Source organism: Convolutriloba macropyga, chromosome 10 (assembly GCF_964194025.1).
Source record: "Convolutriloba macropyga chromosome 10, txConMacr16.3, whole genome shotgun sequence".
In the NCBI taxonomy this organism is placed as follows: domain Eukaryota; kingdom Metazoa; phylum Xenacoelomorpha; order Acoela; family Convolutidae; genus Convolutriloba; species Convolutriloba macropyga.
In genome coordinates this window covers 16,909,220-16,934,990 of record NC_134477.1, presented here as the reverse complement: position 1 = coordinate 16,934,990, position 25,771 = coordinate 16,909,220, and the positions used below count along the sequence as shown (strand labels likewise).

General features: G+C 34.1%; 2 protein-coding genes across 2 annotated transcripts in view; one reads left to right on the top strand and one right to left on the bottom strand.

The window, feature by feature from the left end:
- Positions 1–11,218, bottom strand: part of LOC142348324 (ras-related protein Rab-23-like) — a 29,216-nt gene extending 17,998 nt beyond the window's left edge. The window contains exons 1-5 of the mRNA XM_075399630.1: positions 10,474–11,218; positions 3,891–3,976; positions 1,519–1,595; positions 1,105–1,238; positions 484–566 (exon numbers count right to left, since the gene is read on the bottom strand). Coding sequence (XP_075255745.1) covers positions 484–566; positions 1,105–1,238; positions 1,519–1,595; positions 3,891–3,976; positions 10,474–10,628 — 535 coding nt within the window. The 5' untranslated portion in view covers positions 10,629–11,218. The remainder of the gene's footprint in view (positions 1–483; positions 567–1,104; positions 1,239–1,518; positions 1,596–3,890; positions 3,977–10,473) is intronic.
- Positions 1–25,771, top strand: part of LOC142348326 (guanine nucleotide-binding protein G(I)/G(S)/G(O) subunit gamma-12-like) — a 390,191-nt gene that overhangs the window by 254,722 nt on the left and 109,698 nt on the right. The gene's annotated exons all lie outside the window — the stretch shown is intronic.

Below are 25,771 nucleotides of genomic sequence, written 5' to 3'. Positions count from 1 at the left end.
TGGATATACATCGAAAAAATAAACAAAGACAAGATCACATCCAAAGACTTGAAAAACAATTACCAGACATCAGCAGAACAAATGAACAGACAATAGTTTCAAGCTGTTTGAGTCTTTAAAGTCGCGGCTTTGTTATAAACCAAATGCGACCAATCTTATATTCCTGAAAAAAAGTGAAGCTCACAATCCAGAATTTCCCTTTTTCAGCGCGAACGGCAGAGTCTCGAACGGTAGATTCATAACCACTTCATTCGGTCTCCTCGCTAACGTTGTCTAGTAAACGATGTAAAGTCTACTACTCGACCAGCAAGCCACTGATTAACGAAAACGTATTCCCTCATTAAAAAATGGAAAACCGCATGTAAATGCTCTTTGACCAATGGAATTTATTATAGTTAATGATAATTCCGTCCGACATTGTGGTTAGCAAAAAATCGAAGACAAATTCAATTTTAAAAGAGATGAAAAAAGAATTTGTCTAACCTGGATGGACTCCTTCGTTGTTTTTGACTGATATTCTGTGTAGTCTCATCTTCAGTCTCTTCGCTAAATCTTCCCCCTCTTGCCTGTAATAGAAAAAAATCAGAATAAAAACGCGAGGAACAAAAATATATACGTTCAGTGTCGACATGCTGCGTTTATTTTGAACTATCTGAGGATGACCAATCTCGCCGACCGCGATCTTTTCCATATGAAGACTTCGAAATGACCATGATTAAAAGGTTTTCACCAGAAAAACAAAACCAGTTTAATGATGGTGTAATTTTAGGAGCTTCTCCATTTCTTTCCGCTACAATTAATTACAGAAATAGGGCACTCAATTAACTCGGTAAACGTTTGCCCAAACTTTCGAGCTTAATTTTTTAGTCAACTATGAAAACAACAATGACAATTTACTTTTTTAGCCACAAAAAATCACCTAATGTCTCAGTAACGTGTGACATGGAAACTAGTGAACACGTTTATGAAACGCAGTTGTTTAATCAAATGTTTCTATTTTGTTTCATTACAGCAATTACTTTACCGCTCCAATCGAAGGAACATCCAGCAATTGAAAATGTAGCAATGAACAGCTGTAATAGAAAACACGCCAAGTCGACTCACGGTGTAACATAATTGGAAGTATCGAGTGGTCCGCCATCTTGAGCACCTTCTGAGTTGTGCTGGCCCTGATCCAGAAGATCCATTTTATTTTGCACTATTACCATACACACTTTGTCACCACACTGCTCCACAACCTACAGGAAGAGTGGTCAAAAGCGTTTGGACTACAATCAGATTACGACGGTTCGAAAAATACTCAAATCTTTCTTTTTTTATTTTAACAAACCTTTGCGCAAATGTTGCATTGCTTATTGACTATTTGCCAACATAAATATCTCACATATATTTCTTAAGAATCTTAATGATAGCCCATTGATAACGATCTATGATCGCAAAAGCAGAACCACTCTGAATAAAAGACGCCCAAATGGGAGTTTGATTATGTGCGAAGTATAAAGAATGATATTTACTCACTTTCTCCCTCCATCTATCGACAGCGTCAAATGAAGCCCTGTCAGTAATGGAGAAAGCGAGCACACAGCATTGAGCACCTGAAACAAATATCTCAATTTTCATTTCAATCATCATCACCTCCATATGCTCTGCTGTTAATTTGTCTAATTTTCTAGAACTTCAAGCCAGCCAACGCATGATTATAACAATTATAAACCATCCTGTACATAAGAAGGTCCATATTTTTCAGGCATCCGGATACGGAAAAAGCAGACAAGCGTAATAACAATATTAATTAATAACAATTGTGATTTCTGAGTAATTAAAGCGAAAGTGCATCAAGCGACAGCGTCCTATTCTCAGCAGCCCTTTTCTTTTGATAAAATTTTATTAAGATCGGGTTATAAAATGCTATGACCGGATGAATTTGCAAGAGTTAAACAACCGACTAACGTCAGAAGAATTGCTCTCGAACGACTAATGCGAGCTCGAAATTTAGCCTGACTTTTCGTCTGACTTTTAGTAGTGCACTGCCGCAACTTTCAGTTCAGCTGCTGACACTAATGAATAAGAGAGACAATTAGATCATGCAAAACGAAAAAGTCAAGGGCGCAAAAGTCACGCAAAAAGTAAAAACGGCCAAGCTAAATTTTGCATAAATAGAGATCAACACGTTTACAATAATAGCTTCATTTTCGTTTGAGAGCAATTACACATGGGCAATCCTTTTGAGTAATGCACTATTGAAATTGTTATTATTTAAACACTAGCCTTTTTTATAACCAAAGAATTAGACTGTAACTGAGTCTGTTTTTATGACTTTTGCAAAAATTTTTGAAAAATAGCTGGCAATTTGCCAGAAAAGAGCCGCAATAGCTTCATAGATCTGTAGCCTCAAAAAGAAGATAAAAAAGACAGACCAAAAAAGAAACTTAATCTTTTCATTAGGGGCTGTTCAGTTGAAATTTCATGAACAAAAAGCAGATTTGAAGTGGTTGTGACTTCAATGGTCGTAACAAAAATCGTGACGACGAAATAAATAAAAAACCAAGAGAAGGCCAATAATAGCTTCAGCTATCGCTTCGCGGCTATTAAAAAAGACACCGATTTTGAAAGTGAATAAACTGCAATCAAGCAGCAGCCTTTTGTTAGTAAAATCACTTATAAATTTGAAGTCAGTTATCTCTCGGTTCATAAGTACACGTCGTGACTTTGGAGAAGTAACAAAGAAGTTCCTTGCGGTCATACAGAACCTGGCAGCATCCAGAACTGCCACCACTTGAGTTCAGCTGCTGACACGTGTGAATGAGAGAGAAATAATGTGTGAATTAAATCACGCAAAACGAAAAGTGAAGGGCACAAAAGTTACGCAAAACGTCAAAACGGTTAAGCAAAAATTTTGCATAAATAAAAACCAACACGTTTACAATAATTGCTTCAAAAGTCGGTAGACTGCAATTAAAAACAAGATGAAAATAACACTCAAATCTAAAATTATCTGGTAATAGCTTCAGTTACAGTTTTTCAATTTGTCAATATACCCTGTCTTCGCTACTACTAATGGGAACAGTTTGTTGCACACCCTGAATCTACCTACAAATATCAAAACCATAATCTAAGTCCGGTTTTAAGTGCTATAAAGGAATGCTTCTTTCACCGATGCAATGTTCTGTATCTCCGGGAGTATGAAAACTTAGGCAAAATGCAAATGTTTATTCTTCCAAAAAAAATAATGGGATATAAAATAAATACTGTGTTCGAACATTCGAATTTTAGCATATAAAAATATGATATATGCTTTGCATCTTAAATTCATGAAAAATTACAAACGGTAAGCACTGATTTGAAGTTCGAAATTCTGGTTTAAATGATCTAGGCTCTGCCTCCGCGAGGATTGATGAGCAGAGAACAAGTTTCAATTCAGTGGATACAAATACCATACCCAGAAGCAACAAAATACCATGTTTGGGAGATTTTTTGGAACGAGAACCTTCAGTATCAAAACAACTTATTACTTTTTGTGATATAACACATTGTGATTATAAACTCATCTCTGTTAATATTCAAGTATAGAAGCTCCAACTGAATCCTAGAATCATATCTTGTATCATTGGGAATTAGTAAAAACCAGTTTTCAGTCAATTATAATTCCGGTCGGTTCAAAAACTATTATTCCATCTATTTAAAATTAGAGTTCACATTACAGAAAAGCCGTTTGAAAAAAGACCTCGTTTAACCTCTTAAACTTTCCTGGCTGCTCCATTGTTTAATAATATTACAACTAACAAATTCCCGTTCTTTCGTAATATTAAGCATCAAATTTTTTTCATCCAATCATGGGATGAGAAATAAAATTTCACATAGTTTATAACGGTTTAGCTGTTTTCACTGACCTCTGTAATATGACTTAGTGATGGAATCGAACTCCTCCTGCCCAGCAGTGTCCCACAGCATCATTCGCACTTCCTGGCCATCTACTCTAAAGCATGACAGTAAAACATGTTACACGTCTATGACCTATTTTCCTCACCTCTATCTTGAAGTGATTTTTATTGTCCTCAATTTGTGTGACAAAAATTCAGGCCAGTTTTTGATTGATAGTGGTTTACGTACATTAATAAGATGCGGTCGTATCCATTGCAATTAACATATATAAACCAAAATAACTATAGTCGGATACAATCCATTGAAAAATAACTAGCTACGGAAAAAAACCACCGTCACTACAAACGGTTTTCACACTCCAAAGTATTTGGATTGCATTGGTGTGCTGTTTATTTTGCAATTCAATGAATTTGAATTGTATCGGGGCGCTGTATTTTTTACGACTCGAAGTGGAGTATTGGAGAAGTCCTTTTTAATCACTTTTAATGGAGTGAATTTTGAAGCAGGAAACGAAACTCAGGAAATGAAGGAAAAAATTGTTTGGGTGCTGAAAAAATTTGAAGTGGACCGAAAAGAGTGGTTTTTCGTTCATACCAGTGTCGTCGACAGAGCGAGAAATTAATGTTTGGAAAAATTTGTAAGCGAGCAAATTTTTTGTTCACGTGTGGCTTTTAAAGTTTTTTCTTATTTTTTTTTCGTTTAGAAGTTCGCTTATGATATCGTATTATTTCTAGGGTTGCTTGATGGTCGCTTGAAGTTTTATGGTCACAAATATTATTTTCCTGCCAACTTGTATGTTTTCAGCTATTTTGCTGAATTTTTGGCGAATTCGAGCCATTTTTCGCTGATTGTTGTTCCGAGCCCCACTTTAGTGGGGAGGGAGGAACTATATACTCAACTGGGTTTTTTTTTTGTTCAGTCAAATTTGGCCGATCGATGTATTCATCGTAGAGAATTGTGAGTGGTATCATTAAAAAGCCCGTCCAGCGTAGAATACGGAATTAAAAATAGTTTTTCGATTTTCGTTTTTTACAGGAGTTATCGAGGTTTAAAGTTTTGTGAACATTCGACTGTTTTTGTTCACATTTTCAGTAATTTTTGTTAAGATTTGGCACAATTTCGCTAATATAATTCAAAATAAGTCGAAATTTTTAACGGCAAAGTGTTGTTGTTACCGTTCGGAGATAGAAGAGCGATGCTGAATTGTTTGATTGAAGTTTTTTTTGGCTAAAATTTTTGATAAAATTTTCAAAATTCAAACTTTTTTCATAAAAAATGGCACAAAATATGCTTTTTTTGGTCCACTTTGTTAAATTTGCCAGACTTAGTGACCTAGAAACCTTAACACAGACTCCCTAATCTCAGAAAAAGCACTAGTTGAAAATAGTCGCCGTATGGAAGTCTTCTGGTATTAAAATTTTGCCGTTTTTTGCAGATATAACTCGATAATTACACAAAATGCATCGTTGTTTTTTTTTAATATTTGAAGAATTCCACTCAACAATTGGTCTAATTCGCAGAAACTTGGAACACTTGGTCGGTTTGCTGGGCGCGCGACAAAATCAGAGAGAGGTTCGATATCATCATGGATTCTTAGAATCAGAGACTTTTTGGTTTTTATTTTGATGCTGCCTCGTTTCAAAATATTTTGCTATTGTTTCTTTAATGTTAATTACTGACAATATTTTTTATTCACGGCTCGGTTAATGACAGCTCCAATTTACGTAAATTTGAGGCCAAATGTAGATACAGTTTGTTTTCAGAGACCCAAAGGGTTTTTATGGCTTTGAGGAAGAGTTTTAGTAAAATCTAACTGATTTCTTGTCTTTTGCCTTCAATTGTTATTCTTTTGGCAGTCTGATTTTTAAGTTTAACCACTCAAAGATATAAATTTCTTCCTCAAGGGGCGCAAGTGAAACTTCTATATTCAATCGGTTGTTACCTTATGTCTCTTATGTTATTGATTGTATTTGTTTTACGGAAATTTCTGCGATTTTTTGAACTTGTCAATTTTTTATATTATTTTAGTCAACATTTTGCTTATTCTCAGTAAGTACAGGTCAACCTCTCCTCCTTGTAGAATACAAACTATTTTTGTGGCCGATTGTTTGAACAGAAGGTTTTCTTGCTTTTAGTACTACGAGTTTTCATACAAAATTTCTGATTTTTGTGCATAATTGCCCACTTTTGCTGTTGTTTTTGTTTCTTTTATAAATTGTCTCATTATTTGACAATCTAACTGGAAAAAACTTTAAAGCATTTGAAACTGAACATATATTTTGTTTTCATGACATATGGTTTGAAGGGCTGCGACACCGTTCTCGCAGAAATTGGTAGTTTTTTATTTTTGCCCTTTATTTGTTGTTAATTTTTATTGTCATATGCCAAATATTGTGTAATTAAAGGTCTCAGTGGCCAACTATAGATGAAAAAATGAACTCAATAGCTGTTACCGGTAAATAGCTTATGGTTGTTTTGACTTTCGAATTAAATTTCTAAAAAAAAAGTAATAGTATTCAACTTATCCCTTTTTTTCTGGTTTGCGTTTTTTTTTCGTATTTTACTATGTGATATCCTTTTCGTAAATTAACCTCATAATTTAGAGCTCTTTTCAATGAGTTGTTCAATCAAACAAAAAATTTTCTGTTGTTTTAACGTTTTAAATGATGTCTTCAGGGCTTACACAATTTGTTTCAGAAGAATTTTTTGAAGTTTAGATACTTTTCAGTTTTTGTGAATTTTTGTAGTCATTTTGTGACTACAAAAATTACTACAAAAAGACGTTATGATTATCAAAGCAAACGCAAACAAAGGTGTTATATTCTCGCGGTTATTATCTTATAAATTTAATGGCTTCAGCTTGTATTTAATGTTATTTTTTAGTCTTATGATTTAGTCTCATTAGTAACAGTCGCAATCAATTTTCCGAGTAGTTGCAAGACAAACTGTCTACTCTTTTAGTCGAAATTGTTGTTGGCTATGATTTTTGAAAATATTTGTTTTTAATAAAAAAAAGATTTTTGAGATCTGCCAATTATATTTCTGTTAAATTGTAGCTAAGCATCTCTATAAACAATTCACATTATTTATCTATTGAAATACAATTTGCTCTTCATTACGGTTTTATTTTCCTCAAATGGTATTTCTTCTTGGAACAACAAGTTTTCATAAAACCAATTTTCGTGATTTTCGCATATTTGACCCTTTTTTGTAGGTTTTTGTTTTCTTTTCATAGTATCAGAAAAATGGGCGTCATTTGATTTACAAATTTTGTCACCTGCAAAAAATGCAAACAAAGATTTCTATTGTGTTTAGTGATCAGCTTAATAATTAATTGATTGGGTTGACATCGTTTTCGAGCAGTTTTTTGTGCTAATTTTTCGTTTTTGATTGTGTTTGTCGTTCTTTTTGTAGTCGAATGACACATCCTGGATAATGAAAGGCCTCAGTCGCTCTCTATATAGGTATAAAAGACTCTCTCAATGATTTCATTTGATGCCTATTGTTTCTAATCAGTTCGAATTTAATTCTTTTTTTAAAAAAGCAATGTTTTAATAAACGCATTGAAGAAAAGTCTCTTATTTTGTTCCAAAAAATTACCGGTTAATCTTCTTAGTATGAATTGTATCTGATGCCATTTTTATTTGGTTATTAGTGGTTTTCAAAAACTGGACAAGGAGTTTTGGTCGTAATTAATATTTGTAACTAACTGATTTTTATTGCCGTCTTTTCTGGTAGTCATATCATGGTAGCCACAGGTCTCATAGGCCCTCTAGAGTAGATTGTTGTATTCTTTTTAGTAGTTTGTTGAACGATATGTTGATATGTTAATTTTTTAATCTCATTTGGTAGACAATTAAGTGAAAAATGTAGATGTGCGGGGTCGGAACTTAATGTGCGAACGCACATTACCGAGCCTCCTTGTTTTGTTGTACTGCCTTAAGTAGAATTTGAAAAGAAGCTTATTACTTAAGGTTTTTAAGACACCAAGTGAGTACAGTTGTGTTGTTAGCAAATATGTCTTTCATTGAGGAATAACACAAAATTGAGAAATTTTTAAACTATTTTTCTAAATGTTAGCAGTTTTTTTGTGTCTTCTATAATCTTATACACGTTTTTTAGCCTTTTATAAATTCCTCTTTTATTTTGCGAGTTAATACTCTTATTTGTCAGAATAATTCCGTTTTTTATTTGCGCCCTTAAAAAATGTCACCTCTTTCCTAGTTTTTCCTTTGTTCAATTTTTTTTAATAACTTTTCTTTTTTCTGTGGCGTGAAATTTTTTCACTCTAATTTTAATAAAGAGCGAGAAAACGGTGTTCGATCAAAAACCCGCATACGGCAACCTTCGATGTATTTTTCAACTTTTCGATCAATTTTGTTCTAGATGGTTTTCCCAATCCATTCACAGTGCATTGTTGGTCTAGTTTTTTTTGTTTAGTCAATGAAAATTCCTTGAATTGTTTCCGGACTTGTCATGCTATGTTCACTATTTTTCGGCTTCTTCATGTTGGTTAGAAGTCAAATAAGAGTGATGACTTTAGACACAGCGATGTAGTATAGGGATAGAAAATCAAGTAGGTCTGAGGCTTGAATTTTTTCAAACTACTTTTAAAGTGGAGCGAGAAACTGGTGAGAACAAATTTTTAAGTTTTCAGCTGGAATTTTTTCTCCACGTGTCAATTTGATTTCTGTTTAAAGTGTTTTTTCTCTTGAATGCTTTTAATATATCACATAAGTGTTCCGATCGCCCTTTCTTGTTATCTCTTGAATTCATCGAAAGGCAGCTAATGCTTATCACTGACAGAATTTGAGGTCATAAAGAAAATTTCAATATCGCCCCGTTTCAAAATGATTTATGTTGTCTTATCACTCAGTATCGTTGATGACAGGTCTGACTGGCTTATAATGAAACAAAATAGCCAAAGTTATTAAATAACAGCTACTGACTTTGACACTTCTTTTTCAAGTTAATGCTTCCAAGGACATTGACAACAATTTTTAGCAAACTTTCTATCGAAATCGTGGGTTTTGCGAGTTTTTTTCAGTAGTTTGCTGACTTATCTCTTAGTCTCATTAATGACAGGTATTATGGTTGCTAATCAGGATTAGGTTAATCGAGGAAGTTGTTTCGGAACAAGGCTATTTATTTCTGACTTTTACACTATTTTCAAAAAGTAATAGCTTGATTTCGACACTTTCTCAAAAGACAAAAGTTGATTCCTTAGTCTTAAATGTTTTCTGCTTTTCTAATGGCTGTATCATTTGGTCTCAAAAATAACAGTTCTCATCGACCGTCAAGTGGAGCTTACTTTTTGTCAACTTACTAACTCTAACTGTTAGCTAACATTTTTATTGACTCAGATACCTTTTGTTTTCAAAATAGTCAGGTGTTTGTGAATCTTGCCTTCGTTTGTAGTTATATTGTTTCTTTTTCTGCCATTAAAACAACTAAAAACTTTTATTACTTCTACGGTTTTATGGTATGCGATGGTTAAGAAATTTGGCATGTGGTTATCTGGTTTTACTACTTTGAGGCCACTGACTTTCAACTTTTTTTGTCAAATTGATTTTTGCCAATTCTTCGATTTCGCTTTGTTTGTCATTAATTACACGGGAATTTTGGTTTTGTACTTAATATATGTATGAGAAGAATCAATATTTTCATAATTTGATGCTAATCTTAAAACACTAGATGTTGGAAACGGAATCTTCAAACTGTTTTGTTTCATTATTAATTTTTGCGCATATAGGGCCATGGGCTTTGTTGACTGTCTTAGTTTGATTTTAATGTTAAGATGTTAATTTTCAGATTAATAGTTATAATAGTTAATTCATTTCTTCGGATTGTAATCCAGAAATTGTCCTGCTATGTTTTTTTTTTACATTTGTCTTCCGCTGCTTTGCAAGTTAAATCAAATTGACCAATTTTAAAAAATCAACAGTCACTAACGGGCAGAAAATTGTGCAGACAAAAATTGGAGCATCTTACCGCGAATTCAATGTAGTTTTCTAACTCCACACACACTGATTTTCAGTAAACGGATCTATTCTGCCCCACCTTAACATCATTAGACCTATTACGCTAATGAAATCTAAACGGACCTATTTTCTCATCACATATAAACGGCTATACAGGAGAAGAGATAATTTTCGATTGGGGTTCAAACGTGACTTTCGGGAAGAGATCCCACTAATAGCATCTTTTTAATTCTTAATTCTTACTCAACTTGAATGCGCAATAGCCAGCAGATTGATGGTCAAGATTATCGAAGCATATCTTAGAGCTAGTAGCTGCTGCTAGCTTTCACTATGGTACTGTAGGCTACCGAATGATTTATAAATTATTGCAATTTTATGAAATTTAGCAAGTTTTTCCGAGCAAGAGGTTCGCGGCAGAAACGTTTGGATTTTTGATACAGCTGAGTTCTAAGTTTTTTGCAATGCTATATAGAGCCAGGGAATCAATTAAACTTCATTCGGTGCATCATTTTCCCTTATCTGTATTTATCTACCAATCGAAAGCTAGAAGCTTAATGACTCACTATGAACCTGCTTCATATAAAATTGATATCTGTGTTTAAGTACTAACTCTATGGATTTTTCCAAGAAATCCACACCAATTGTCTTCTTGTACTGGGAAGTGTACGATCCCTTGCAGTACCTCTGGATGAGGGAGGACTTGCCCACCCCTCCGTTGCCCACAACCAACACTTTAATCGCTATCTCAAGGTCGTCCTCTTCCATTGTAACAAACTTGTACGTTTACTTTGTTATTTCAATTTCTTGACGTCTATTTTACCAATAATTCAAGTTACGACGTTGAACTTCGCTGAATTTTTGAACAGTTCGTTGATACGAAACGCAAAGAAGTTGACGTGATGGAACTTACAGTCAAATATGATCTCTACAGAATAAAGATATGACGACAGAAGAGGCTACGGTTTCCCGTTATCTTGAGTCTTGTGTATTGGCTAGTTGGTCGTTTCTTTCCACTGTTGGCACCGAACCAGGTTATAGTTTCCTATAATCCGAATGAACACAATTATCGAGTTTGTTGCTTGACCAAAATCTAAATTTGACTATTTTAGGTTAGCTTTGAATTTGAGTAGTTAAATCCTCAGCTCAACTCTCAAAATTTGTTGTATTTATGTTGCTAGCCTTTTCGTCACCAGCTGGACCGGATTTCCACGTCGCCAATTTTTTTACTGTGCAAAATTGTGAAGGAAAACAAAATTGTCGCAATGATTCCAATATTGCTAATCATGGAGTAAGACTAGTGCTAACTCAGCCGTAACAGAATATAGGATAGATAGAAAAAGAAACCGTGCAATGCATATCTGAAAATATCAGTACTTCCAATTTCTCACATTCGCATCTCAGTGTTTGTAAGTTATGAGCAAGGTAAACGTTAGCCCAAACGATGTTTAGTTCAATATGTAATCCTTTTTATTTAAAAACGACCTCTTGAGTCCACAAATTGAATTCACCAAGGTTGCATTGTATCGTCTAAGCACCATTTTACTGTAAGGGATTTATCAGAACGATTCAGATTTAAAACCAAATCCATTAAAACAACGATGCGAATTCACAACGTTGAACCTTTAGCTTTAAGGAAAATATTTTTCTATCGAGCGAAATGAATCACATTACTCAAGGTAAAAATCTGTATGACTCGCTGATAGCAAGGTTTGGTTTGAAAATTCTGACATATTGAAAAAATTACGCCGCAAAACGAATACTTTGCTCGCGTGAACTTAACCGATTTTGTCACTGCTTCCCACTAAAGATAGAGTTAATTTAGAATTTAGACAGAAATGAAAGAAAACCTACTAGTTAAAAAAATTGCATAAAATTTGCATAAAATTTGCAGAAAGTCCGTCGCATTACTAATTGTCAATTAAGATAATAAGCAGAGCTTACCACTAAACCATCTGATGGGAGTTTTGTGATAGTACAACCGAAAATATGTACTTTTTGATATAATTTGAATTCAAATTTTCCTGAAGAAATTGAGAAAAATATTCTCATGAAACCCCCAAAATTATAATTAACAATAAAATTGTACGCAAAAAGGTACAAAATATTCGACTAGGTTATAAAAACGGATAAGCAAAATTTGAACCGCAGTAAAAATATCAGCTTCAATGATAAAAAATTAACATAGCCGGCAGATTGCCGGAAAATAGACGCGATAGACGCTCGTGGCCTTCCATGAATTGAAACACCTAAAGAAATAAGATAGACAGATCGACCACCAGTCCTTTAATAGACCACAAGACTTTTTGGGTTAGCTTCGGACTGTCAATTTTTTTACACATACGTTCTATAAGGAAAAAGCCCTTAAATAGCTATTTCAAAATTGATATTCGAAATCAAAAACTCAAGATTAATAATCACTAATTAGGGCATACAAGATTGGCACTACTTAGATGCACACTATTAACTAGTAAATATTCATAAAAAATTAAAGTTCCATAAGTGAGTTCAGAAGTCATTTTTTGAGTGAGGTAAGTCACGCAATTGACCTAAAAGCAGAAACGACGTCACGGACATAAATTTTAACTGCAAAGCAATAGAAGTCACTGAAGTCAATTCCAAGAAGTCAATTCCAAGAAGTCAGGTCGTAAGAATCATCGATGGAGACGACGATATATAAAAAAACCACTATGTCCCCAATAATAGCCGCTATCGCTTCGCGGCTATTAAAAAGTAAAATCATCCAAAGAAGACTAGTAATATAATGATTATAAAATTCGGAGCAGACAGCAACCACATTCTTAGAAGAAAACGTTTAAACTGATGGTTCAGAAGAAACCAGATCAGTAACACACAAAACCAGACGTCAAGAAAAAACACAACAACCTCTTTCAAAAAAATATTGTTTACACGGTCACTTACTTAAAAATGTATTCAAAAGAATACCACCAACAACCAGTTATCATCTTGAACGTCGGATTGTATATTGTTTTAAATCAGTCAAGTTTATTACAAATTGGTCTATAAATAATTAGGTAAAAACGCCAACGGAAAAATCAGTAGTCAATCAGTTAAAATTGTGAATAGACGTCATTACCTTCATTCAATACACGTCAGAAAAAAATTCCAAGACTGCAAACAATTTGCAAAAACCAGTCTATTTTGATTACAACAGAAGGCCTGAATTTATAATTAGACAAGACTTAAGAGAACAGCACCGAACAGATTAAGCAATTCAATGCCACAGACATTAAAAACTCTTAACCTATCCATATACTCCTATTCAATATTTGTTCCGACCCACTTGTCGGGGAGGAACTATATACTCAAATTGATTTTTTTGTTCAGACAATTTTGAAAGATCGATATACTCATCGTAGAGAGTTGAGACTGGTATCATTAGAAAGCTCCTCCAGCATAGAATATGGAACTTAAAAGATTTTTTCGATTTTCGTTTTTTACAGGGAATTATGGAGGTTTAAACTTTAGGGAGAAAAGTAGAAAGAATTCCGTTGTTTTTATTCACATTTTTCGTCATTTTTGACCAAACTGTCATCATTTTTGCTTGTTTATTAAAAACGTTGAATTGAAATTGATACCCTACCCTCGTATGCCATAGTAAACTAGAAATAAAACACACCTTTTTGTTCCGACCCACTTAAGTGGGGAGGCAGGAATATATATACTCAAATGGATTTTTTTGCTCAGTGAATTTTGGCTGATCGATATAATCATCGTAGAGAGTTGTGAGTGGTATAGTTAAAAAGAACGTACATCGTAGAATAAGGTATTAAAAAAGTTTCGAACTCCTTTTACAGGGAGTTATCGAGGTTTAAAGTTTTATGAATATTCGACAGTTTTCATTCAAATTTTCAGTAATTTTCGCTAAAATTTGAAACAATTTTGCTAATATAACTTTAATTAAGTGTCATTGTCACCGTAAGAGAAAGAAGAGCCTTGCTGAAATGTTTGATTGGAGTTTCTTTGGATAAAGAAAATTTGACTTTTTTCATCGAAAGTTGTACAAAATACGACTTCTTGGTCCACTTTGTTTACGTTTGCCGAAAGTGGAGAACCAGAGGTCACTGAGATAATCTTATCAACCTCCAAAAAAGGCTAGTTGAAACTTGGCGCCATAAAAAAGTTTTCCCGAATTAAAATGTTGCCGTCTTTTGCAAATTTAACGCGAGAATTATTCAAAATTCATCATTGCTTTTTTTATTATTTGAAGTCTTTCACTTAATAATTGCTTTAATTCGCAAACAGTTGGAACACTTGGGCGGTTTGTTGGCGCGCGGCAAAATCAGAAACAGGTTTGATATTATCATGGATTCTTACAATAAGAAATTTCTAAAATTTTATTTTGGTGCTGCCTTTTTCAAAATACTTTAATTTCGTTTTTTTAATGCTAATTGCTGACAAAAATTTTTTATTCCCGGCTCTATTATTAACAACTACCATCTACGCAATCATGAATGTAGATCTAGTTTGTTTTCAGAGAACTTCATGGTTTTTTTCGTTTTGAAGAAGAGTTTTAGTAAACTTTAACCGATTTCTTGTTTTGCCTTCAATTCTTGTTCTTTTTGCAAAAAAGCATTCAGCTGTTAGCTAAGGTCTCTTATGTCCCTGAATGTTTTTCTTTTATGGAAATTTCAGTGATTTTTTGATCTTGTCAATTTTTTTATTTTTTATGTCAACTTTTACCTTATTTTTAGTAAATAAAGGTCAACTTTCTTTCAAATTAGATACAAGATAATCTTTATGGTGGATTTTTTTTAAATCGGCTTTTAGGTTTTGATACTACGAGTTTTCATACAAAATTGTGATTTTTGTGCATAATTGCCCATTTTTGATGTTATTTTTGATCCATTTGTGTATTGTCACAAAACTTAACAACATAACTGAAAAGTTCTAACGGTTTTGTATCCAAACATATACGTTATTTTCAAAACAAATGGACTTAAGCGTTGCGATATCGTTCTCTTTCAGGATTTGGCAGAGATTTATATGTTTGCCCTGTATTTGTTTTAAACTTTTGTTGTCGTAAGACAATAATTTGGAAATTGAAGTTCTCAGTGGCCAAAGGTAAAGACATATTGGAACTTAAAAGCTGATATCGGTATTTAGCTAATGATTCTATTGACCTGCAAATTGAATTTTTACCAAAAAAAGCAAAACTTTGTCCTGGTTTGCATTTTCTTTCGTATTTTAAAATGTTACATCAATTTGGTCACCTAGCCTCAATATTGAGAGATCTCTTTAATATTTTGTTGAACCAAAGAAAATTCTTTCTGTTGGTTGAACGTTTTGACTGATGTCTTCAGGGCTTAGAATATCTTTTTCAGAATTTTTTGATTTTAGATACTTTTCAATATTTGTGGTTCTTCTTGCTGTCATTTTGAGATAGCGTTTTTACAAAACAAGACTTTATGATGTTCAAAGGAGACGTAAATGAAGATTTAATTTTCTCGCGCTTAATTTATATTTTTAATGCCTCCAACACTGTGGTATCGTGAAGTTGTTTGTGAGGTTTTTTAGTTCTGCTTGTAATTGATGTTGTTTTATAGTCTTTTGACATAGTCTCACTAATAACAGGCCCAATTAGTTTTCGAACAAATTTTAAGATAAACTGTCTACTCTTTTAGTAGAAAATTTGTGTTGACTATGACTTTTGAAGTCATTCGTTTTTTAAAAAGACAATGAACTTCTGAGTTTGCCAATCTCATTTCTGTTAACTTGTAGCTTAGCATCTCTTCAGACAAGTCACACCCCTTATCTAATGAAGAAAGCTTTGCTCTTTATAACGTTTTTATTGTCCTCAACTGGTCTTTGTTCTTGGTACAGCCAGTTTTAACAAAATATTTGTGATTTTTGCATATCGCCCATTTTTGTAGGTTTTGGTTTTCTTTTCAATTATCACAATAATGGGCGGTCCTTTGGTTATTCGAAAAAAAACGACCCAGGTTTTTTTATGTTATTAGCGAGCAGCTTAATGTTTAATTGGCTTGGACATTGTTTTTGTGCACATTTCTACGTGCAATTTTTTTCTTTTTGGCTGTAGTCGTTTGTTTTGTAGTCGTATGACATATGCTGGATAATGACAGGTCTCCTTCGCGCTCTATACATGTATAAACTAATCCCACAATGACTTCAATTGATGCATAACGTTTCTAATCAGTTTGACATTAAAAAGCAACATTTTTTTAAAAAAAATAATTTATATTTAAAATTATTTGATTTTTATCGCCTTTTGTTCTGGTATTCATATTATATATTATGGTAGTTACAGGTCTCATCAACCCTCTTAGGTAGATTGTTTTATTCATTTGGTAGTTTGTTGAACGATATGTTTATATGTTAATTTTTTTTTATCTCTTCCTCATTTGGTAGACAATTAAGTGAAAAATGTAGATGAGTGGGGTCGGAACTTTATGTGCAAACGCACCTTACCGAGCCTCCTTGTAAAAATTAGCTTGAGAACATCCTAAATTGAATAACGGGCCTGACCGCTTAACACTGCATTTGAAAACTTCGAAAAAATTAACATTTTATGACTCAGAGAACCATATAAAATTGATCACACCTCTTTAATCCTTCTCGTCAGACAACTTCAAAAATGCTCGTATGATAAACAGCAGTTATCTCTGTAACTTCAACGTTATAATAAAAAGGAAAAAAATGTAGAGAAACTCTGAGAAATGTCAAATTTACCAAACCCAGCGAGATGGTTACAAATTTGATAATCATAACACCCATCAAGTGAAACTTAAAAACAACTAGACATCAGCTGCGCCAAAGCCATCTAAGAAGCTAAAATATAGTAAAAAACGAGCTTTTTTCTACGTATTCGGGAGATATTAGAAACCGAAAGAATTAGAAACTGCGTCAAAAAGCAATTTTGAACGAAGAAAACTCTCTCATAACCCTGTGAAAATCCCATCTGCTAAATTAGAGTCTTTTGGCCTTTCGTTGACAACAGTGACAACACTTCGTCACCATTTCTCATATAACACCATAGTTATATTAAAAATGTGATTAAAAACTTAATTGCATTGGTGGGTAAGGTAACCATTCCAAACTATTTTGAACAATCAGCTCAAACAATCAGCTCGGCCTAAAGCTCGACTAATTTAATTAGTAACTCCTTGAGACCCAATTCAGAGACATAACAGTTCTTTGAGTCGTGCTATGGTTAGTTGCGAAACTGCTAAATCTCTTCTTAATACATAATTCGTATTGCCAATTCGTGGGACAACTCTCTAGTTAATCACAAATTAGGTTTTCTTGCATTTCGGTCTCTGACATTGTTTACAACCGCTGTTAGTATCTAAGGACAACAGTCATAGCATGGACAAATGTGAAACGTGATAGGGTCAAGAAAGCCGAAATCTTATCAGTGTTGTCCCGGCTAGCTCAAAACAGGCATCGTGAATAATTGTGAGATACTTCCAATCTTGGAGCAAACAAACTAATTTTGCTTACTATCACAAATGTCCACACACACTTAGAACCCAACTCTTACAATCGAGGATAGCAGTGATAATTTAAAGGAAATTTACTCAAACAAATGCAACTTTTGCAACGCAATGAGTTCTCTCACCGGTCTTCAGACATGTTCAGCGGTCAAAATCATTTTTTTTGTACACTGCATTTCTTGTTTCAATTATATGCAAAATACTTAAAACATAACTCATACAATACGAGTGCGAAAACGATACGAAAACCAGGATAAAACATATTTCGTGACCTTATCGATTAAACCATCTAACAAAATTTCACGTCTATCAATTATTCACAGAACTTAGATAACAATTGAACCAAGACTGCTGAATAAGAAGTCTAATTGTTGCACCTGATTAAAAATTGGCTGCAAATATGATTTCTTTTTAACTTCATAGATCAAAGAGAAGTGGTGTATTTTGTCTAAATGGCTCCACAGGCTTGAACTTTCTTTTAAAAAAAGTAATCATAGCAAGGTTACCTTCTCCACGTATCTAACCAATTCTGATTACATATTAATAAGTTTGGCTTTGAGCTTTAAGACCGCGACACCTTCCCTGAAACATTTCGAGCTTTTTGCAAAAAAATAATACAACGGTTCTTTTCCATTGTCTTGATTACAATATTACAAAGGAAACAATCAGAATTTTTCCTAGCAAGAGAACTTCCTAGGGCAGACTTCTCATCTCTTTGAAAAGTAAAGTATATTTCCTTTCAAAAGCAACCAAGTAGTATTGACATTATATTAGCGTCACGTTCATGCATCTAGCTGATTGTGAGAAATCTTAACTCTGCATAGTTGTCTCATTCTTTACACCAGACAGCACTTAAAGCTTACTTTCGAAACCTTTTTTCAAGTTCAAAAGAGAAGCAAATACAATTTAAATCTCTTGGACTAAATTCAAACACTGTGTCCTGGGTTAATGGGCAAACAGAGCAGAAGATGTACATTTATCCGTTGAGCTGAAGACGACAAACACAGATAACAGATTAACTTTACATGCCATCACGTGATCATCACAAAATTCTCAATGTATAGTTTTGTCAAATTCAGAGGAAGAAAAATGATATCAAAGGCTGAAGGTCGGGTTGTTCAAGACAAGTTACAAGCTGCAACCTGAGAATGAGCAACTGCACGTCAATTTACCCTTTAATTGCACCCAAAGTTCTAGCAATTTCGTTCTCGAAATCTATTTTGAAAGCAGAATCAACGGTCCGGGAAGCTCTAACATCGAAGACTTGAAAGCAGCTTACTGGCTATAGGACGAAAATAATGTAACGAACTCAATTCGAGGCGTCGTTCGCAAGAACACTTTTCCATGAATCGACGAACCGAAATTCAGAACAGGATTCTCGCTAGATTTAAACATTAGCGAACTGGGATCAAATTACAGCCCATTCAGCAATGAGCGCCAAACCTCAACATTGGACGAAACATCTGAAGGAATCTTTAGATTCGGCAAAACAAAACCAATCATCTCATATTTGATAGCTTTTGCAGTTCTGAAAATGCCGGACATCATCGAGGTACTCAACTTTGATTACAACGACCTGCCTATACGAATAATTCCTAAAAAGGAATTAGGCAATTGGGAAGCTAGCGACCATACATCTAGGTTACGCGATGTAATTGTCTACATTTTGGCACGGCTCGAGCGTAATTTTGAAACTCCATGGCAAATGTCTTCAAAACTGGACAAAAATTTTTTTGATCATGAAATCGAAGGAAAGGAAGACACGGGTCTCATTTTTATGCTTGTTCATCTATCAGAGGATTCCTCAGATGTCATCGATAACATGGTGCACGAATTAGTTCACCAATGAAGTCAAAGAAGTCAAACTAGGGTTGTTTTTCCGCTAATGACGTTCGAAAATGAGTAATAATTTTAATTTTCACAAAATGTAAACGCAAATCACCATAATACGCAGTCCTTTTATTTCACGTCGAAGAAGCTAAGTTTGCATAAAATTCAAATAATAACGCTCTCGATGTTGACACTATTGCTCACGCCTAATCACTTCTTGTTACTCCGATAACCAGGAAATCTTCCTCTCGTTTTTTTCCCACGAATTCCAAGATTTGAAAATAAAATTACTTCAAAATTTTTTTAAAATGTTCGTAAACAAAAAAAAAGAATATTTTCCTTTCATTGCTCTTGGCCTTTTCTTTATTGTTCCGACATTTCTTTCAAAATGGAGGAATATATATGCGAAGCTGGCTCTTTTTTCTTCTGTCAAAATTTTACTTTTTGTTTACGCATCGTAGAGAAAGAAAACTCCATTTTGTAGCCCTGAGGATCTAGTTTTGATTTATATTCAAAATATCAGACAGTTGTCATTTTAAAAAGGGATCACTTTAAAATTTCGACGTAAAAACTGCACGGGGGAGGGCAAGGGTGACAGATTGCGTTGAAACTTAAAACAGGCGGCAAAAATTGTACTACAATTAGATAGGTTAAAGGTAGTTTTGATTGTCACGAATAATTATTTTCTGTTCAAGCCAAAAAATAACGATTTTAACCATCTGACCAAAATTTCGAAAATTAATCGTTGTTTTTTTCCTAAAAATTTCGTTTAAAATTTTTTTTGTCCCCCTGTTTTCTACCGATTAAGAACAATTGTATGAACCAATGTTCCTCTGCATCGAAGATGTTTTTTTGTCCTCTGCCATTTTGTGCGTCCGTTTGTTTGGGTGTTGGTATGTGAGTGCGTGTGTGAGTGTAATGTGTTTGTGTAAGAGAGAGAATAGAGAGAGATAATTTTCAAAAAAACTAGAAAAATAACAGCATTCATTACAAATCGGGCTTTTGAAATTGTTCAAAAACCAAAATTCAGATTTTCAAATCTCGCTAGCAACAAATCTGCGAGGTTTCAAAAAAAAAAAAATTTACGCTTATGAGACATCAATATAACAAAATTTTTTGCAAAAATTCAGGAAGTTTTATTTCAAAGTTCTATGCCAAAATTACAGTTACCGATACAATTGTATCAACCAGTTCACACCTAGTTATCTCAGAAAACCAAGCGATTCGCGTCAATCTTATCTTATGCTATTTGCAATATGTTTTTCACTGTGAACCTTCCAACAGAAAACGAAAACTCTGAACATTCTGCATCAGTCTGTTTGGCATAGACCACATACTATCAGAAGAAAAAAATGTCTAAAAACTCGTTTTCAAAAACTCGCAGCTATGCAGTTAAGTTAATAAACATTAACTTTTTTTGTGCAGTAAAATTAGTCAGTTCGTTTCGTCAAACCGACAATTTTCCCATCTGGTGCCAATCTGGTGACTTGAACATTTTCGTTGGCTTGTTTCATGTCGAGTCCTTGAGAATATCCATGCTTAACGGATAACTTCGGCTGGCTAGTTCAAGAATCTTCTAAAATTACCCTTATAGCGTGTTATCACCTAGCCATTTCTTTTCCGGTGATTTTATCATCAATTACTTATTCTTTTTCTGGCCCTATTTCCAGTATTTAGTTGAACACTAACAATTAGATAAAACAACGTCGGTCGAATTGCTCTCAAACAATCAGCGAGCGATTGGCCTCGGTAGAGTAGACAGCTGGGGCTTAGGGATGTTAGCATAGGGGGTACGGGGGTCAAGTGATGATGGAGGTGGGGTAGGGTTGTGAGATAACTCAAGGTCAAGGTCACAGGAGGGTGGACGGGGGGCGGGGATTGGGGCCACTGGGGGGAGGGAACTGAGGGTTGTCAAACTTTAAGACTAAGGGTTTCAGTGAAGACAGTTTCCGTGAATAGCATACTTGTGACCTCGAAAGCGTGAGGAGCAATTAAAATGAGTGCAAAGAAACCGTCAATTGCAAATGATCAATAGTAAATGGTAACATTCCGCTTCAAACAGAAACAGTCTCCTTACTAGTTCTGAATGTGGAATCAAATTTGGCAGCCAATGATTCCAGCAGTCCCACTAATCTATACGAAATGTACTCACTAGGCTCATAGCTACATAAATGTTAAACATAGCCATGAATGACACCCTAATGCGATGTCTAGGCTTTTTATTCAAACGCTTTCCCTACCAACCAATCAACTCGAAAATTGCAATGGATGAGTTGAAAGTGCCCGTATTCAGACCAAAACGCTACACAATCCTGACAAAGAAATCAGTCCTGACAAAGCAATCAATCCTGACAAAGAAAGATACTGTTGTTTCAGAACTGACCGTATTTCGACGGCCGGAACGAAAACGAAAAAAGGTGATGGAGTTATGATGCTTGTGCCAAAGGTTTTTCCTCCAAAAATTCGTAAGGATTTGAATCTTTTTACGCGGAAACTTGAGAGTGTACGGGTCTCAATGAAAACACCAACTTGTCCATCCTTACTAGTGAATGTTACCTATAACCCCAATAAACAAAATAGCACTGAATTTTTGGACCAACTTGCAATTAACATAGATAATGCAATTACGAAAAACGAAAAGATAATACTTCTGGGTGACTAAAGCATTAACTATTTAGATACATGGGAAAGATCTAGGCTTGAAACAGTAATACTTCCTGATGATTTGAATATAGAGAACCAAACCATTCCAACTCGTTTGAACCGGGGCAACAATACCAAAAGCCTTATTGATTACATTAATACTGACTGTCCAACTATAACAACGACACTATAATTTGTGCTAGCATAGTAAAAAGTGACCAATTTGCTACTCTATGTCCGTTAGGGCTTCATGTTGAAACTAAAAAGGTACCAGTCCAGAAAACATTTTCCGATAATAAGAAGTATAATGCACTTGATTTTAAACACTGCCTAGAACAAAAGTGGCAAAAAATGTATGTTCAGAACAACTTGGATTCAATGCTACAAGTTTTCACTGAAAACATTACGATAGCACTTTCCAAAAATGCCCCACTTAAAAAATGTTTCATCCGAAATTACAAAAGTTTCTTAAAATTAACAGACAAATGGTTAACTAGAAAATCAAGACAATTGATGGTCGATCGAGATAGGTTTTTGAATGCTAAAGACTATGAAAGTTTCTTTGATCTAAACAACCAGTTTAGTATTTCTAATGACAACGATTTTAACAGATATCATAGAAACCTTATTGAAGCAGCAGAAAATGACAGAAAGAAATGGATGCTGATAAATGAAGTAAGAAACTCTGAAAAATGAAACACAGAATCTATTGTTTGAGAAATGTATTTATGTATTTGGTGATTATGTAACCCAAACAAAAACATTGCTAACCTGTTGAACTATCGTTTCTCTACACTTGGGAAGTTCCAAGGCCCTCAGCATCCACTACAGATTTCGGGGATATGCAATTCTAAACATTTTTCTATACTTTTCTATTCCAAACTTTTTTCTTTACAAGAAAGATGACCCTGAGGAACCTAATAATTATCGCCCAATTTCCATTACCCCGTGCCTTTTTCAAACCATTGAAACCATCTCGAGGGATCAAATTTGTTAGTAAATTTACGACAACAAATTAGTAAGTGAAAATCAATATGCTTTTAGGAAAACGTTTTCAACCATCGATTCCTATTATTTTGCACAGAATTCATCTAAAACAAAACTGACATTAACAATTTGTCACAGAAGCATTTCTTGACCTATCAAAAGTTTTTGATTCTATCAATTACGACATTTTGTATAACAAGTTAGGCAACTTAGGTTTTGATGAGATCTCAAAAAATCTCGTTACTCAAAGTTTCGTTACAAACCTCCGCCCATCCGTAATATTACAAGATTGCATAGCAGATGAACTAATGCTTCATAGATGTGTACCAAAGAGAACAGTACTTGATCCGCTCTTATTTAATCTGTACATTAATGATATGGCAACAAGAGTTGATAACGAAACTGAACTTATACAATATGCTGACGATACCGTTATTTTAACTATTGATACCTCCATTGACAAATGCAAGATCAAGTTAGAGCAAAATGCAAACAAACTTATTCGATACTTTCATGAACATCACCTCACAGTTAATACCTCTTAAACTGAATTCATAATATTTGGTAAGAGCAAAAGAAAAGATTTCAATGAACAGATAATTATATATTCAATTCACATAGACGAGAAACCGGAAGTAAAATATTTAGGGGTTCACATATACAGCAATTTAAGGTTTCAAGAGGAAGTGAAACATATCCTACAACAAATGGGCCGAGGAATAAAAACAATTTATGCTATTAGGAAATCAATTCCACAAAAACTATTGATACTTGTCTTAAATGCTCTGGTATTAAGTCACTTGCACTACTCAGCAGTTATCATTCACGCAATTGAGCAAAATTTAATAGTATCTCTTGAAAAACAGCTTAACTGGTCATTACGAGCAACCTTTTTTAGACAAAAATTTGAATCTGTTCAAGATATTAAATGCAGTCGGAATATACTCCCCGTAAAACTCTTTTTAAAAACAAAAAGATTACAATACCCTTGGAAAATAAAAAAAATTTACGACCTGCTTTTTCACCAACATCGGGAAGTCCCGTAATCAACTGGAATCTTCATGAGTCTATAAGGACAAAAAATTGTTCTGGAATCACACATTTCTCTCTACCAAAATGCAAAACTCGTTTGTTAGGTTAGCGATACTAGATTGGAATGAACTACCAAGTGAAATTAAAATCAAACAAGACAAAAAAGTTTGCCCAAGGAACTTAGAACTTTCTTTTGCACAGCTTACAAAATGAACCCTTTTTTGTGGAAGGTTACTTGTTCAACATGGCGTGACTTTAAATTTGGAAAAATGAATTAGAACTACTGTTTACTGGTTGGGTTGACATTACAAACTAAATTATTTTTTTATTTTGAGATATGCGACAAAAATTGAATTAACTTCAGTTTTCTGTTGTAATATGTAAAACATACCCGGCAGATTGCCGGAAAATAGCCGCCGTTGATTCCAATAAGCATGATTGGGATTGAAATAAAAGATATTGAAAAAAAAATTTTGTACAAAATCATTTTTTTAAGTCCGATTTATTTTGATGCCATTTCGTAGTTGAACATACTTCTGTTTCTTAGAGAGAGGCTACAGGGGCTACTATCAATAACAATAAGCATTAGAGAGAGGTAACTAATACTTATAAAAACGACGTTCAAATAGCGGGCATCTAAAATTGGGCTTTATGGGTTTATCCCGTTTCTATTTCTGACTTCAATTTTTTCTACTGACTCTGTTCATTTTGAATTGCTTTGCTGAGCAACTGATGTTCAAAATCACTTTTAGCAGAATGAGAGAAGAGAGAAACTAGCCTAGAGAAGTCAAAAAGATTTCACGCAAAATGTTGAAAAGGCGGCAAAATGAGGTAAAGCGAAACATTTTTTTATTCGACGAAGTAAAAAAAAAAATAGGAGCGCTATAATAGCCGGTTGAGAAGATGAGGGCGGCTATTAATAATAAATCAATTTAAATAATTACACTTGCGGACTAACATCAATTGTATACTCGTTGATATGGCTCGAATTTCAGTGTTTTTTTTTATTTATGCGATTTTGGTTTCTCTCCGATAGGATTCCCATTTCGAAAATCTTAACGACTGCAAACAACTCGATGCACTTTTCGTACAAATATTTGCACGAAAAGAGCCCTGCTTCCAATTCAAACATGGAGTTTCATCCAGAACTCTTAACAATACTTCGAGATTCAGAAATAAACATTCAAAAATTTCCAATAATTACAGAAAACAACCTTATCTTGAATTCGATACTGAAGTCATCCCACTTTACTTCGCGAAAGTTTACGATCCTGTGCGTTACTTGGTTCTATACAAAGATTCTGTACATCAACAATTTTTCAAATGATCGGAAGAATACTTCATAACTTTCATCATAGACATGTGTCTACTATCAGGAGGAGAATTCATTGACATCAAATGGCTATTCAAAACAATTCAAGATCAGTTCAAAATAATGGAAGTTCTTATTCATGAGTACAACAAATTTGCGTCTGAATTACTTCTTGGATTTTACACCACCTGTTTGGACGGAAAATTATTTTCAAATTTGTTCACAAATGAAATAGCCTTATTGCAGTATTCTTGTTTTTGGAGCAATATGAGCACAGTGCTCTGCGGAGGGGATGAAGAAATCCTCACTCCTACTGACGACTGCGAAAAGTGGTATCAATTACACGGAGAACACTTCAAGCAAGTTCTTGCCGAGAATTTGAATAAATCTTAACGCACTAAAATAGTTTCAGCGATGTTTCATTAATAAAAATGTAAAACTGAACACTGAAAAAAGGATTAAGGAAAATAGTGGTAATCGACAATAAAAGTTTTCTCCTCCATGCAAATTCTAGCATTCTTAATCGAGCACAGAATCAAGAGATTCTATTTTGTCAACATGTAGAGATTTTACCATAAAAAATACAGAGAATAACACATAGATGGTCATCTCTTTACGATAGCACACATTTT